General features: G+C 41.9%; 1 protein-coding gene across 2 annotated transcripts in view; it reads left to right on the top strand.

The window, feature by feature from the left end:
• LOC311040368 (FERM, ARHGEF and pleckstrin domain-containing protein 1-like) overlaps positions 1–14,539 on the top strand; it is a 72,285-nt gene that overhangs the window by 47,649 nt on the left and 10,097 nt on the right. Inside the window, exons 14-21 of one of the 2 annotated variants that reach the window (XM_084050613.1) lie at positions 2,147–2,331; positions 2,974–3,063; positions 6,385–6,518; positions 10,716–10,797; positions 11,067–11,128; positions 12,083–12,258; positions 13,191–13,321; positions 13,888–13,956. In XM_084050613.1, coding sequence (XP_083906739.1) covers positions 2,147–2,331; positions 2,974–3,063; positions 6,385–6,518; positions 10,716–10,797; positions 11,067–11,128; positions 12,083–12,258; positions 13,191–13,321; positions 13,888–13,956 — 929 coding nt within the window. The remainder of the gene's footprint in view (positions 1–2,146; positions 2,332–2,973; positions 3,064–6,384; positions 6,519–10,715; positions 10,798–11,066; positions 11,129–12,082; positions 12,259–13,190; positions 13,322–13,887; positions 13,957–14,539) is intronic. The other variant, XM_084050614.1, reaches the window with a different exon arrangement.

Consider the following 14,539-nt stretch of genomic DNA (forward strand, 5'->3'; position numbering starts at 1 on the left):
AAAAGGAAATGTTGCTGATTTTTTAATTCTAAATCCCATTGCTATGATGTGAGAAGATGGATAAATAGTGTGGCAAAAAATACCTTCCTTCAAAAAGATTCTTCTACGTATTTATCGAAATGTTGACATTGCGAAGTCATTCACTTTATCGAGTGTACAGATTGTGCGTCCGATTACTTGAAACCACTTGTCACATCCAAACAATCGGATTTAGGTTGACAATCTGTGATTTATTTTTTCTTTTAACCATAACAAGCAGTTTTGATGAAGGCAGTCTCTATCATAAGGCTTTGTCAACATGAGTACTGCAATACACAACAGTGGATTGCAGTGACACATAGTGACGCAATATTGGACGAACAATGCATATTCATTCACAATAGCTAAAATGCATAATGTGTTTCTAGTTGCTTTTAGACAAGATAAGATCAAATGAGATTACACAAGAAATGTATCACCATGGGAAGATTACATCACAGCAGTAGTAGTTATGTGGCTGTGGTTAATAGAAATGACTGGAATAAGAACACCTTATATATAATTCAGCATCAGGAACCATTTTTAGAATAGTTTTATAATCATGTTCATTAAGCCTTATGATGACTATAGCTACCTGCCTTTGTTGGTGCAATTATTATGGTGCTGATAGAAAGAGTCATAGAATCATGTAACTTATAACTTTGCCTGTCCTACAGTTATTACTTTATTAACAATCTGCTCAATTTGACTAGATCCAGGTTCCTTAAACTGTCTTGGATCAAGAGACAAATTGAAGTAAATTAGTGCAGAATGTAGGAAATCTTGATTTATACTTTGTTGTGCGCCAAAATAGCAGATCTACAAGATAATGAGTCACAATGTGTCGCTGTGACACGTTGTGTGCTTGTAGATTAGACTATTTTTGCCTGCAATGAAATATAAATCAGGCTTCAGCTAGTATTGACATGTGAACCACAGATTGAAATACATGCGAGTTGAGTGAGCTCTTTTAAATAGATAGAAGAGCTTTATTAAAGAGATACAATGTGGATTTTAGTTGGTTTTGTCTTCACCCAGTTGTAAATCACACTGAGACTAAGGCTTGGATCATGGTGTCTTCATTGTCTTGGCTTAAAATACAACTTTGCAGATATTTAATTATTTAATTGGCCCTTGTTTTCTGTAGTAATGCTAACACCATCAAGCCATTTTTGGAGAAACTGAAAGGCAAACATGTCAACTTTATCATTGATGTTACGGAGAAGAAACAAATGCCAACTAAAATGTAAAAGTATCCCTTTAAAACGAACTTTAGTAAAGCGTTGGGTTGTACATCTGCCCAGCCATGATACAGTATAAGTCCAAATATTATCCATCATCTTGCTCTGTTGCTTCTGTACTCTGTAAGTGAGAAACTGGAAGTAGGGATTCCTTTCACTCTCGTTGTACTGTGAAACAGATCTCAAAATCTAACTTTTTGCACAACAAATGCAAAAAAAAATGTCATTATAAAAAAGAATGAGTCCTGGTACATAATTCTCTCCCACCTATTTTACCAACTGCCATCGCTGTCTTAAATGTTACTTTTATTGGCCGAATTAGCTTGGTTGTGTGTGTGTGTCATTTTGAGATCCGTTTCACCATACAATGACAGCTGCTCGCTCACAGAGCACCGAAGGAACATACAAAGATGATGGACAATATTTGCACTTATCATGTCCAAGTAGCCATACTGCACACTCGAAGATTCTACCAAAGTTCAACATCACTTCAAGAAAACAAAGTGATGTCAGTAGGTGAAATGTTTGGTCAATGGAATCCCATTCTAACTTATTCCCCTTTGTCTTATCTCCCATCTCTTCTCCCCCTCCCTGTTTATCTCCTGGCCTCGTCTTTCCTTCTCTTTACCTTTCTCACTTTGTTTCCAACAACCTCCCCTCCTCTTCTCTCCACTCCTATCTCCTTCCCTTCTTTTCTCTTCTCTCCCTTCGAAAACGTCCATCTCCACCTTCTCTCCTGCCCTCGTTTCTCACGAGAACCCCCCTCTTCTTTTCTCTCTGCCGTTCTCCCCTCTTCTCCTTTTCTCCTCTCTTCTCTTCTCTTCCTCTACCCTCCCCCGCCCCGCCCCTCCTCTCTTCTCTTCTTCTATCCACTCTGTATCTTACAGACAGTGCCATTCCAGTGGATTCTCCAGTGCCGAGTGCCAATGTTGTAGTGAACGGACAGGCAGGTCCAGACGTCCAAGGTCCATTACAGAGTGTGGATGGCGTTCCACCATCTCCCCTTACCAGTCCACTGTTGACTGAGGGTGGATACATTCGCATTGAGGACGAAGACGAGGCTAGAAGGAAGGTGGGTGTCCATGGGAGGGACACATTGGAGACTGGAGATTTGTGACCATATTGAATTCTCCAATAAGATAGATATGTATAATATATTTTAAAGCTACCGTCCGGGACTTAATTACTGCATAACATTTTATTTCAACAAATATAGGATGGTAGAATATGTTAATACAGTAATAACTAGCACTTCTACAATTGTTAGAGGTGGGCACCCTATTTTTCCTTTGAGAAATGTAGACCCTGGTGTCGGATTGGATACCTACTAGTTGACAATGTCAATAACGTTATTTAAAGCAGAAGGAGCACCAGATTAGACACTAGATGCTCGGCCATCGTTGTAGTTCGGACCTCATTGCAATTACCTCGACCTCAGGAGAGTGAGACAACGGACATCAAACTTACAGGTTGTAGGTTTAATGAATGATATGAACCAATTGAAAAAATACAATTAACATCCAGATAGTATTCATATTTTCAATGTATAATTCATCAGTGTGTGAAGAAAAGTTATAAAAATATCTCTTTGTTGATTGTCCTCTATTCAGGTGTGTGACTTTAGAACCAAAGGATATACAGACAAAGAATGTGTCATTTAAACACCGTGTGTGTGTGTGTGTGTGTGTGTGTGTGTGCGTGTGTGCATGTCTAGAAGTTTCCTACAGACAAGGCCTACTTCATCGCCAAGGAGCTACTGACCACAGAACGAACCTACCTCAAAGACTTGGAAGTCATCACTGTGGTAAGTGTATGGTCCGTTCCCAAACGGGTCATCATCACATCACCAAAACGGGTCGCACCTCACTAGAGTGTCAGAAAAATCAAAATGTTCCGGTATGGAAAGGCTTACCGAACTATAGTTTGCAGAGTCTGGACACCTGGAGGTGCACAGGTTCCAAGGAAAAGTTCTGAGACCCACCGCCTTTCCGAAATCTCGGAATGATGTCAATTTGTAGTTGTATCACCTCCCTTTCCGAAGAAAAGTTCGGACGTCGGAAGGAGTTTGTATTGCGCTTAAGTCTTTTCAATACACAGCCACCAGATAGTGAAAGAAGATCTTAGTCACTTCTAAAGGCAATGGTGTTCATGGGAAATGTAGTAGGGCTGGCAATGTCACTGTAAGATCCAAAACCTCTTGTAGTGGCTTTTGTTCTGTAAAGTGTAGATTTAGGTGTACCAATGAGCAGGTAATGACAATAATACAATACTTTGTCACATCTAACATAAAACTAACAACGGTGACGTCATGACATTCACCTTTCGTTTTGGTGGCTCCGAAGAGTAACCAAATGGACTCCTCGGAATTTAATTAACTAACTATAAGCTCTATAGCTCTGGATAAAGAACAGATCGTAAATGTTAAAGTAATTTTCAGACTTTCTATTTAAGGGGCATTCAAGCTACTCTGTAGTGAAAGTTAGAAGAACTAAACATTGGATTTCAATAAACATCACGTAGTAATAAGGAAGTCAGAATAAATAGTGAACTTATAAGATTATATATTATATACACAGAGCTCTTCACAGGTTCAAAATGACAGACCCAAACCCTAATGGAACCTGAAATTGGTTCCGAGATCCGAGTGGAGCCGACATAAATAAAAGAAAAAAGAAAGACGCACCCGGACCGCCGGTATTCACCTCGATTATTAATGAATCCATGATCACACATCATACATGCCACGGTGCACTTTGATTCCACGGAGGTAGCCTATAGTTTGTACGTGCTCTCTCGGCTCGCACTTAAACTGCTGCAGTAATCTGATCCCTGGTCAGTCAGTCTATCATAGCAGCACTTGATTCTGGCAGTCCGAGTATATGTCACACCTAGGCTACAGCCAGCATACAAAGAACAATGATCTGTTGTGTATTAGCTTGTCTGACACCTACAGTAGTTGATGAGTTGAGAGAGCAACTACACGTAGCCAACAGAACGGTCATTGCGGCGAGAGGCAAGCATGCAGCCAATATGGTGTGGTGCTAGACCAGCGCCGGTCGGGAAAAATAAATAAATAGACCAGTCGATCGCAATAGTGTCTCCCCAATAGTGGGGGGACATCCAGGCGCTTCTGACGTCTATGCTGTTGATATCCTTTAAAGCAGGGGTTTTCAACTGATTGTGAACCAGGGACCACCACCCTGACTAAGAATCAACCTGGGGACCACTGTTGTGTTGGGTGGGGATTTGAGCTAAGATTAGTGCTTTGGTAACACTTGCTGCTATGCATCCCATGTCTATACATCCCACTGTTTCTCAACAAATGGGTGGCCCATGGACTACTAGTGGTCCATGGCATAATTAGGCCTGCAGGTTGTCAATGGGAAAATGTTTTAAAATATAAATACATAAAATGCCTTTGTTAAACGTATTACACTGTTTAGATAATATTTCAAAATTCCATCAAATGTAAGAAAATAATTTTAATTAATAGGCGTGGTGTAATGATTGTTAAGGGCTTGATTTTGCACGTACTATAATTATTTCAACTCCGGACATTATTTAACTGAAATATACGAGTGGTCCAGAGCTAAAAAAAAGGTTGAGAACCACTGATCTATTCCTATCCCACGGTTATCCTTATTTGAAGGTCAACCGCACCAATGCAACTCCTTGCAACTGCCATTGGGGATAGTGGTTGCAAGTAGTTGCGTGTTGCAATGAGTTGCATGGCGAGTCATTGGTGTGGAGTGGGCTTTACTTTATCCAACCTTCCATTAAACTCATGTTAACTGATATACTGATTTGTATCTTATGTATGAGTGAGCGGACGCATGCGATTATATGGGCACATTTCTTAATAATGGCGACAAGGCAATCCGGCACACTTCCCCTTCTTGAGATTCTAACTCCCTTTTCTGTGGAATTTCTAGACCTCCGACTTCCCAGTAACTGACAACATTGACACATCATCATAGGTCACCATCAGGTCATTAGGGATCTGTTCCGTGGAATAAAAATACAAATCTTCACTTTCCTTCATTACTAAATGCATGGTCAGGGAACACATGCAATACCTTCATGGACCACCAGTGGTCCACGGACCACCTGTTGAAAACCCCTGCTTTAAAGAACAAAGTAAATTGGTTCTATATTGAGCCATCTTTGGTCAGTGTATATGGCAGTTAGGAGATATTTGCTTTAGTTGGTTTGTTCTTAACTTATTTTTACACGTTCTGTTCAGTTCAGTTCGGCTCTCTTCTCTTCTCCTCTCTTCTCTTCTCCTGTCTTTCTCAGCTGTTTTTATTTTTACAGTAGTTTCCATTCTCTTTGATGTGGAGGAAGGCGTGTGCTGGCACTTTTTAAACACCTCTTAAATATTTTCTTTGGGTGGGCAGGCTGAGGTCTTCGACCCTCTCTCTCTCTCTCTCACTCTTTCTTTCTTCTTCTTCCACATCTGTTTCTCTCTCGTCTGCCTCCTGAATCAGCTGTGTTTGCCTCAAGCCACACCAGCTGTCGGGCATGCGTGCATGTACGTGTGTGTAATGTATGCATGCACACATGCGGATGTTGTATTTTTTACCTTTATTCCTCATCAGTCATTTTGAGTGAAATGCACCGTCTGTATCAGACACTGATTATACTGCACTGCATCCTTGTGGTTAAAAAACACTGTGCTACTTTTCTCTGTGCATTCTGATAAGGCGACATTGTTGAAACAAAGGGTATTTTTATTTAGGCCTCCAACTATCGATTATTTTCTTAGGGATTATTCTATCAATTACTTTTTGATTCTTTATTGTACATATTTTTAAATATAACAACGAATTAACGAAACAAATTCAATTTATGTTAGTGGATGAATCAATTATTTTCTTAAAATCGTAAACTATTAATTGATTAGTTCAATTAACTGTTATTACACGCCTATTTTTATTTGGACTGAAATTCATGGAATGCTCGTTAGGGGCCCGTATTTGCACATCTGTGCCTATGCTAATTCAACACTTTACTGTGCGTGTTCAAGTGTTAGTTCTCTGTTGTGTGTGACCATCTCTAACAGACGTGTGTGTGTGTGTGTGTGTGTGTGTGTGTGTGTGTGTGCGTGTGCGCGCGCGCCTACTAGGCCTTCCAGAATATTCCAGGGAAAGATGAGGCCATGCCTGAATCGGTCAAGAGTCTCATCTCTGCCAACTACGAGCCGATCTACAAGTTCCACCAGGCTTTCCTCAGAGAGGTGGAGCAGCGGCTGGCTCAATGGTGAGTGAGCTTTAAAATATCGGTCCCGACCGCTACCTAGACTATACTTCCTCTTCCACGATTCCACCTCCAGGCTTCTTGAATCATCTGACCATTGACCAATTACTTTTATCTTTTCCTCTGTCCTGCTTTAAGTCTGCGGGTGATTGGATCTTCTACACTGCTTTGGAACAGCTGACACCTTTGTGTTGTTAGGTCTTCCCTTTTTGCCCCAGAGGCATCATAGACCATCTTAAGATGCACCTTTATTCTTTAGCTTATATATCAGCTTAACCACTTGAACCCTAGCATGCCTATTCTGGGGGGAATATTTGCAGATCTACAACATGTTGCATTGCGAGCTTGTAGAAGAGATTTGGTGTAGAGGGAAAAAAGCTATAGGGAAAAAAGCTATAGAGGGTTTAAGTGGGTAACCATTAATGTTTGCCATCTCCAATACTCAACATTTCCTCATTGTACAATACCCATTACTATTTCATAGTGTAGGTTGGGTTCTGTATTTCTGATGCTGAATTGTACCCCTCTTTAAACCTTAATTTCTATCTTTTTATCTTTTAGTTAATACTAGGTTAATACTAGTGATGCCCATTGCCCACAGGCCCCGTGTGGCCTGACAGCGCGTCGCCTACTGTCAACCTACTATCCTATCAATAAAGGCATTAAAACCCCCAAAAATAAATCTTTAACAAAATATCACTATCCCACTTCCATGGGACACCCCCCCCCCCCCTTCTCCCTCTCAACCTTAATTGATAAAGATTACCATGCACCTTTACAGAAATATTCTTCTGCCCAGTACAACCACAGTCATCTACTGTGAGCTGCCCATTATAACCACAGTCTTCTACTGTTGGTCACTGGGATCTGCTCAGTACAACCACAGTCTATTGTACTGTGAGCTGCCCAGTACAACCATAGTCTTCTACTGTTAGCCACTGGGAGTTACCCAATACAACCACAGTCTTCTACTGTTAGCCACTGGGAGCTGCCCAGTACAACAACAGTCTACAACTGAGCAGCTCTGCTGCAGTGGTTAGGGGATAATGGCCTTGTTCAAGGGCGCATAAGTCATAGTTTGGGTCTTACAGTTCTGACATTTCATGACTGTAGAATGAGTTGCTCACAACACAGAGAAGAGCCAGTGCAGAAGTGCACTCCCTGGTAAACAAGAAGAAGAAATTAAACGCAGACTCAAAAGGAGACGAGGAAATCTTTTTTGGGGGGAAAGACAACTGAAAACAGATGTGTAGATGACTTTTATGTGCTTCCACGTTGTGTGTGTGTGTGTGTGTGTGTGTGTGTGTGTGTGTGTGTGTGTGTGTGTGTGTGTGTGTGTGTGTGTGTGTGTGTGCGTGTGCTCGCAGTGTGTGTGTGTGTGTGTGTGTGTGTGTGTGTGTGTGTGCGCATGCGTGTGTGCGTGCATTGATATGTGCGACTGTGAAAGCACACCTAGCATGACTGATGTACAGTAGATGTTCATGTGTGGGAGACATGTGTTGGTACCATAGGTGTGAGTCAAGACTGTGCGTGCGTGTGTGTGTTGGCGGAGGGGGGTGCGTATTGCCAGTTCCACCCACAGCTGTCTCTCACTTCCAAGTCACAACAGCACTTGTACAATGTGCGTATGTGTGTGTTGAAAAGTACTGTTGTGAGGTGTGGAGAGGTTTGACGGCCCTGGAAGCTGACACACGCACGCATGCACACACAGCTGTGTATCCATACAAAAGTAAAACCATCACACTGCCAGCGTGAACATGTTGGAAGATTGTATCAGAGAGAGCGAGAGAGAGAGAGAGAGATGCATTTAGCAAAATAATACTCAGTTGTTCTTAACCCTGGTCCTTAAGGACCCACAGTACTGCTGGTTTTATATCCTACCAGGACCTCTAGTACTGCTGGTTTTCGACCCCAACAGGACAGTACAGTAATCCGCCCGCCCCGCCTTAACCCGTCCTGCAAAACAATACACAAATCATCAACGACCCGGCCCGTCCCGCAAAAACTAAAAGTAGCCTACCGACTGGCTTTTCAACACACTAGCAACGTCAAGTCCGTCCATACGGTCCATTCAATCGCTTTCTAGAGAGAGAGAGACTAGATAGAGGGGGGGGGGGGGAGAGAGAGAGAGAGAGAGAGAGACTAAAGAGAGAGAGGGGGGACAGTAGGTAGAGAGAGAGAGAGAGAGAGATGTGAACACCAGGTTTAGCTGCTGTAGACAATTTATATTTTTCCTGTCCTTTATAATAGTGTAGGCTACATGATGAGAGAACATTAAACGATAACGTAGATAGATACAGTGAGTGGCCTACTACTACAACATAAGGGACATTCAAATAAATAAAGTTGACATGCGGCGGGGATATCATTAGAGGCAGCTGTGCATAATTGATCAAATAAGCAACACATTAAACACAAGCTCATGATTCCAGGAGGAGAGACGAGACCGGAGGAGAGAGAGACAAAACGGGAGAGAGAGAAAGTACCAGAATGTTTTTTCGTGTTGACCCGCTCCGCCCTAGCCTGGTAAACCCCCCTTCCGGACATCTCGTAAATACAAATGAGATTTCCGGAGGAAGGGTTTACCAGGCTAGCTCCGCCCGCGATAACGGCGTCTGAAATCTTGACCCGTCCGCCCGCCCCGCAGGTTTAACCCACGGGGTCGGCCCGCGCATCACTAGTACTTACCTAGTATTAACTTCCTAGTATATCCCTACAGACCATCACTCTTGTCAAATCTATTTCATTCATCAATAGTTGACAAAAGTGCCGTAGAATTAATATATTACTAAATTAAAATGACAATAAATTCAAATAATATAAAAAGTTAAAGCGTAAAAACATGAAAACATTAAGTGTATGGCAAGAATCAAGGGGGTTTTATCTGTCACTCACTCATAGAGGTAGTCGGGTACAAGCAGCAAAATGTTGGTGTGGCATGTCCAGCAGACTTTGCAACAGCAGTTGCAAGATAAGATAAAAAATATAGAAATTAAGGTTTAAAAAGGGGGGCACAATTCAGCATCAGAAATACAGAACCCAACCTACACTATGAAATAGCAATGGGTAATGTACAATGGGCAAATGTTGAGTATTGGAGATCTCAATGCAACATGTTGTAGATCTGCAAATTTCCCCCTCAGAATAGGCCAGGGATGCTAGGGTTCAAGTGGTTAAGCTGATATATAAGCTAAAGAATAAAGGTGCATCTTAAGATGGTCTATGACGGCCTCCAGGGGGCAAAAAGGGAAGACCTAACGACACAAAGGGGTCAGCTATTCCAAAGCCTCAGGGCAGCAGTGTTGAAAGATCCAATCACCCGTATAGACTTTTAGGACAGAGGAACAGATACAAGTAATTGGTCAGATGATTCAAGAGGCCTGGAGGTGGAATCGTGGAAGAGGAGGTATAGTGTGGTGCCAAACCATGTGATGCTTTAAAAATCACTAAATATTGTATCATTTTATTTCAGCCTCATTTGTGCTCCATATATTCCAGATTTGAAGTATTAATGGAAGAACATTAAAGACGAATTGAAATATACTAATACATTGTTGAAATCTTGTAATGGGACTGTATAACAACAACAAGGTTTTGAAAAAATAAATAATAATTAAATGAATGTCTTTGGAACAGCATTTTAGGAGAGACATTTTGTATCATGCTTCCTGAAGGCTTCTGCATTTAAAACTGAAATCACTGAAGCACACGCACGCACGCACGCACGCACGCACACCACGCACACCACGCACACCACGCACGCACACCACGCACGCACGCACACACAAAGATGAATGGGTTTATGGGAGTGCAAGTCCTGTGTTTTAAAGCTTGCTCTTGTCTGACACCTGCTGGTGACCACTTGTTACTGCATTTTCGTCTCACTGTCTTCATCTCAAGCTTTCTGTCCCCATCTCTCTGGCTGTCTCTGTCACTTTATAGAATTTTTATTTTATTTTTATTTTAAGGTTTTTATTTCACACTGCACTTTTATTATTTTTTTCATCAAGGTTTGTATTTTAATCACATTTTACATTGCTTATTTCAGTTTTATAAGGATTATCCTTTACATTTACTGATAAATGATCATGTTGAATATGCTTGTAATTTTATCTAGTCATCTAATATTGTCTCCTCGTGTGTGTGTGTGTGTGTGTGTGTGTGTGTGTGTGTGTGTGTGTGTGTGTGTGTGTGTGTCAGGGAGGGTCGTTCCAACGCACATATCAAGGGAGATTATCAACGGGTTGGAGACGTTCTCCTTAAGAACATTCAGGGTCTGAAGGTAACTCTGTCTGTCTCTCCTACACTGTCTTCCTCTCAGCCTTCCTATATTGTCTGTCTCCTATACTGTCCCATTAAGCTGTCCTATCCTATTGTCTCTCTCCAACACTGTCTACCTCTCAGCTTTCCTACTGTCTGTCTCTCCTGCACTGGCTTAACTATATAAATAATATAGCACAAATAATATAAAAGCAAGAATGGTCATATGTGGTTTCAAAGGCAGTGTCCAAAAAGTTAATTACAATATGGATACCTCCCCTCTCTCTGTAGCAACTATCGGTGCATCTGCAGAAGCATTCTGAGTGCCTGGTGGAACTCGAACGTGCGTGTAGGTGAGTACATGACCCAAGATAACACTGTTTTCTTTGACTGTCTGTCCTGTGTGTGTGTGTGTGTGTGTGTGTGTGTGTGTGTGTGTGTGTGTGTGTGTGTGTGTGTGTGTGTGTGTGTGTGTGTGTGTGTGTGTGTGTGTGTGTGTGTGTGTGTGTGTGTGTGTGTGTGTGTGTGTGTGTCGGGAGTAGTCGCAGGGTGGAGGCTGAGGAAGAATAGTGGTAGAATTATATCATATTGTTTATATCTAAACTTCAATACTTAGTACCTTATGTTCTTAATATTTGTGCTTTATGAGAGGATCTAATATTTTGTAGCTTGTAGGAGCCAAGATAGCTCCACTAGGCCTCTTAGCTATTGTTTTGGTACAGCTCGTCCTTGTAGCAGCTATAACTATGGTCTGGGGATCCCTGTGTTCGTTGGCAGAACTACCGTACCACCGACCTTAGTGTTATTGTACTTTTCCCCATGATATCGTGTATATTAACCCATTCAATCCGGGAACACATTTAGATTTTTAGCTATAACCATTATTTTATACTTTGGGCTATTCAAAAATAGCAGATATACAAGCTCATAGTGCGGCACCGAGTGCTTGTAGCTCTTGTAGCTTGTAGCTCTGCTATTTCAGAAAATTCTTGAACAGTTGTGAAAATCTTTGAATACGTATCATTTTTTTAACAACATTTTTAACTCAAATCTTTGCTTCCGGGGGTCCTTGACATGAAAAAGTTAGAGCACCACTGATATATAGCAACATACGTTTTTCAGAAACCTGTTAGGATTTAGAAGACATTTGTTGATACGTTCCCGGATTGAATGGGTTAAAGCATATCCATCAGCATCTAGAATATTGTCTCCAACTCCTATTGTCTCATCAACTGATTGATCACGAATTCCACAGAGAAAGCAGAGACTTTGATTGTCATCTGTGTGTGTGTGTGTGTGTGTGTCAGGTGTAGTCGCAGGGTGGAGGCGGCGTGTAGAGACTTTGAGCAGCAGAAGGTTTGCTACCTGCCGTTCAACATGTTCCTGCTCCGGCCGCTGCATCGCCTGCTCCACTACAAACTCATCCTGGAGAGACTCTGCAAACACTACCCCCCCACCCACGACGACTTCAGGGACTCCAGAGGTGTGTGTGTGTGTGTGTGTGTGTTGTTTTATTGACCAAACGCCCCATGGATATTATGATCGGTTGTACAAGCTGTATAAGTCGGTGGTTCTCAAACATTTCATGTCAAAGGACCAAGATGTTTCAAATTGTTTTAAAAAAATAACCGAAGTATAAAATAGGGTTGAAGTGGTTAAACCGATTGCTATATAAACTCATTTGCCTGGGGACACCCTGGAACACCTTCAAGGACCCCTGGGGGTCCCCGGAACTTTGAGAATCACTGGTATAACGTAAGACTAATTTATACCACTTGACAAATATTACATATTTCTGACTGAAAGGGTGCACCGTTGACGTGTCATTTCTGTCAAGCGACACCTGTGGAAAAGCTTGTGCAATGAAGTATAAATGAAGTCTAAGGGGCAGACCCCCCGAGGTTCTTCCTTGCCAACAAAAAAATGCTAATGTACCCACATAAACCGGCGAGCCTTCACCTCATCCGGAGCAAGGGACAGAGCAAGTACTCTTATGTATTGTGCCAACACGGTTACTTCTGCTATGACAGGCCGGGGTTCCCAAATCTTCCATGCCAAGGACCCCTAAATTGCCATAGCCTCTGTCTGCGGCTCCCATATTGCATAATGGCTTTTTTTTAAAAAGCTCCAAGAGAAAATGGCAAATATAACAGATCTTCAACCTCACAGCATGTTGTGATGCAACGCACTGTGAGCTTGTAGATCTGCTATTTTATGTCCACAATCGGGACGCCAGTTTGAAAGTGGTTGAACTGGCTTTTCCCCATTTTCCTCTCCTTTCTAATTGGCAACCCCTGATGTCTCAGCTGGAAGATTGCTGTGCTTCTGATGTGCCCTCAAGCACTCCCAGATTGACATGTTTAGCTGAGGGAGAAAACACAACCTAAACTGTTCCTGTTCTAATTCCCTCTCCAGCTGCCTTGGCTGATGTCTCAGAGCTGGTGCTGCAGCTCCAGGGCACCATGATGAAGATGGAGAACTTCCAGAAGCTTCTAGAACTAAAAAAAGACTTGACAGGCATCGACAACCTGGCTATCGCTGGCAGGGTGAGACAGATGAAAGGATAAGTCTCATACAAATAAAATAAATTACATTATGTTTTTTGGAAATCAACAAAAACTGACCCCAAATAATACATGATGTATTTTAGACCCCGGAAATACATTTCAATTATATTATAAATATTTCTTTCCATGTTTTGAAAGTAATTCTGTTTGGGTTGCAAACCACATAAATGACAAGGGTCAGAGAAACAATACCTGAAGCACTTTGTATGGAACTGTGATAGCCATAGATACTGGTACCAGAATTCTTCCTGCTCCGAGTGGTTCTGTGCAGGTATCATTAAAGTCGGACATAAATGCATTGGCATCACCGATCCACTGACTTGAATCCTCTCCATTTTACTTTCTGGACCTGTGGGAAGTTTAATCTGAGAACATGTTAAAACCGTCTGCAACAGAAAATAAGTATCAAATTCTCCAATATGATTATGTATCAGCCTGTGAGATGTTTGACTTGTGAAGATGAGGGACTTAAGGTGACAGTTTGACAAACGTTTTTCTTTCCCTCTCTACTGTTCGTCTCTGTCATGTTTGCGTGTGGCGTCTAGGAGTTCATCAGGCTCGGCTGTCTCAGCAAGCTGTCCGGGAAAGGCCTTCAACAGAGGATGTTCTTCCTGGTATGACCTCACAGCCTCTTCTCTGTCTCAACGTTCCATTTAAAGCTGCATTGAACAATAACAGTTTGTTAGTCCCAAGGCCTGGACATAATATGTGCTGTATGAAGGCTTCATTGGAGATAACTGGCTGCTCCTCGATCTGTTGAAACAACCTGGCTCCTCCAACACTGTCCCTGGCGTCCATATTTTGGCCATAGCATATAGGTGAAGATTTTCAGTAATGGTCCAAATATGTGGCCAATCTACATGCTCACAACGTGTCGCATCGCAGCTTTTTTCGAAACAATTTGCCATGTCATTATTGTCAAAAAGTAAAAAAAAATGTCTGAAATGGTTAAAATCTGCTCTCTCCCTCCCATACACACTATGACGAATAACAGTGCACAATGACTAGCTAGCTTGCTTTTACACATAACGGCATAATTCCCTTTGTTTATCGGTAGAGGCAGCATATCGCACAAAGGGGCTCTGGTATTGTGTATCACAATACATTTATTTGTTCTCCTCTCTTTCTCTTTTCCCATCCTTTCTTCTCTTCCCCTCCTCTGTCCTTCATCATTCCTTCTGCTCTTAATTTCCACTC

Source organism: Gymnoscopelus microlampas, assembly GCF_963454915.1.
Source record: "Gymnoscopelus microlampas genome assembly, chromosome: 24".
NCBI lineage: Eukaryota > Metazoa > Chordata > Actinopteri > Myctophiformes > Myctophidae > Gymnoscopelus > Gymnoscopelus microlampas.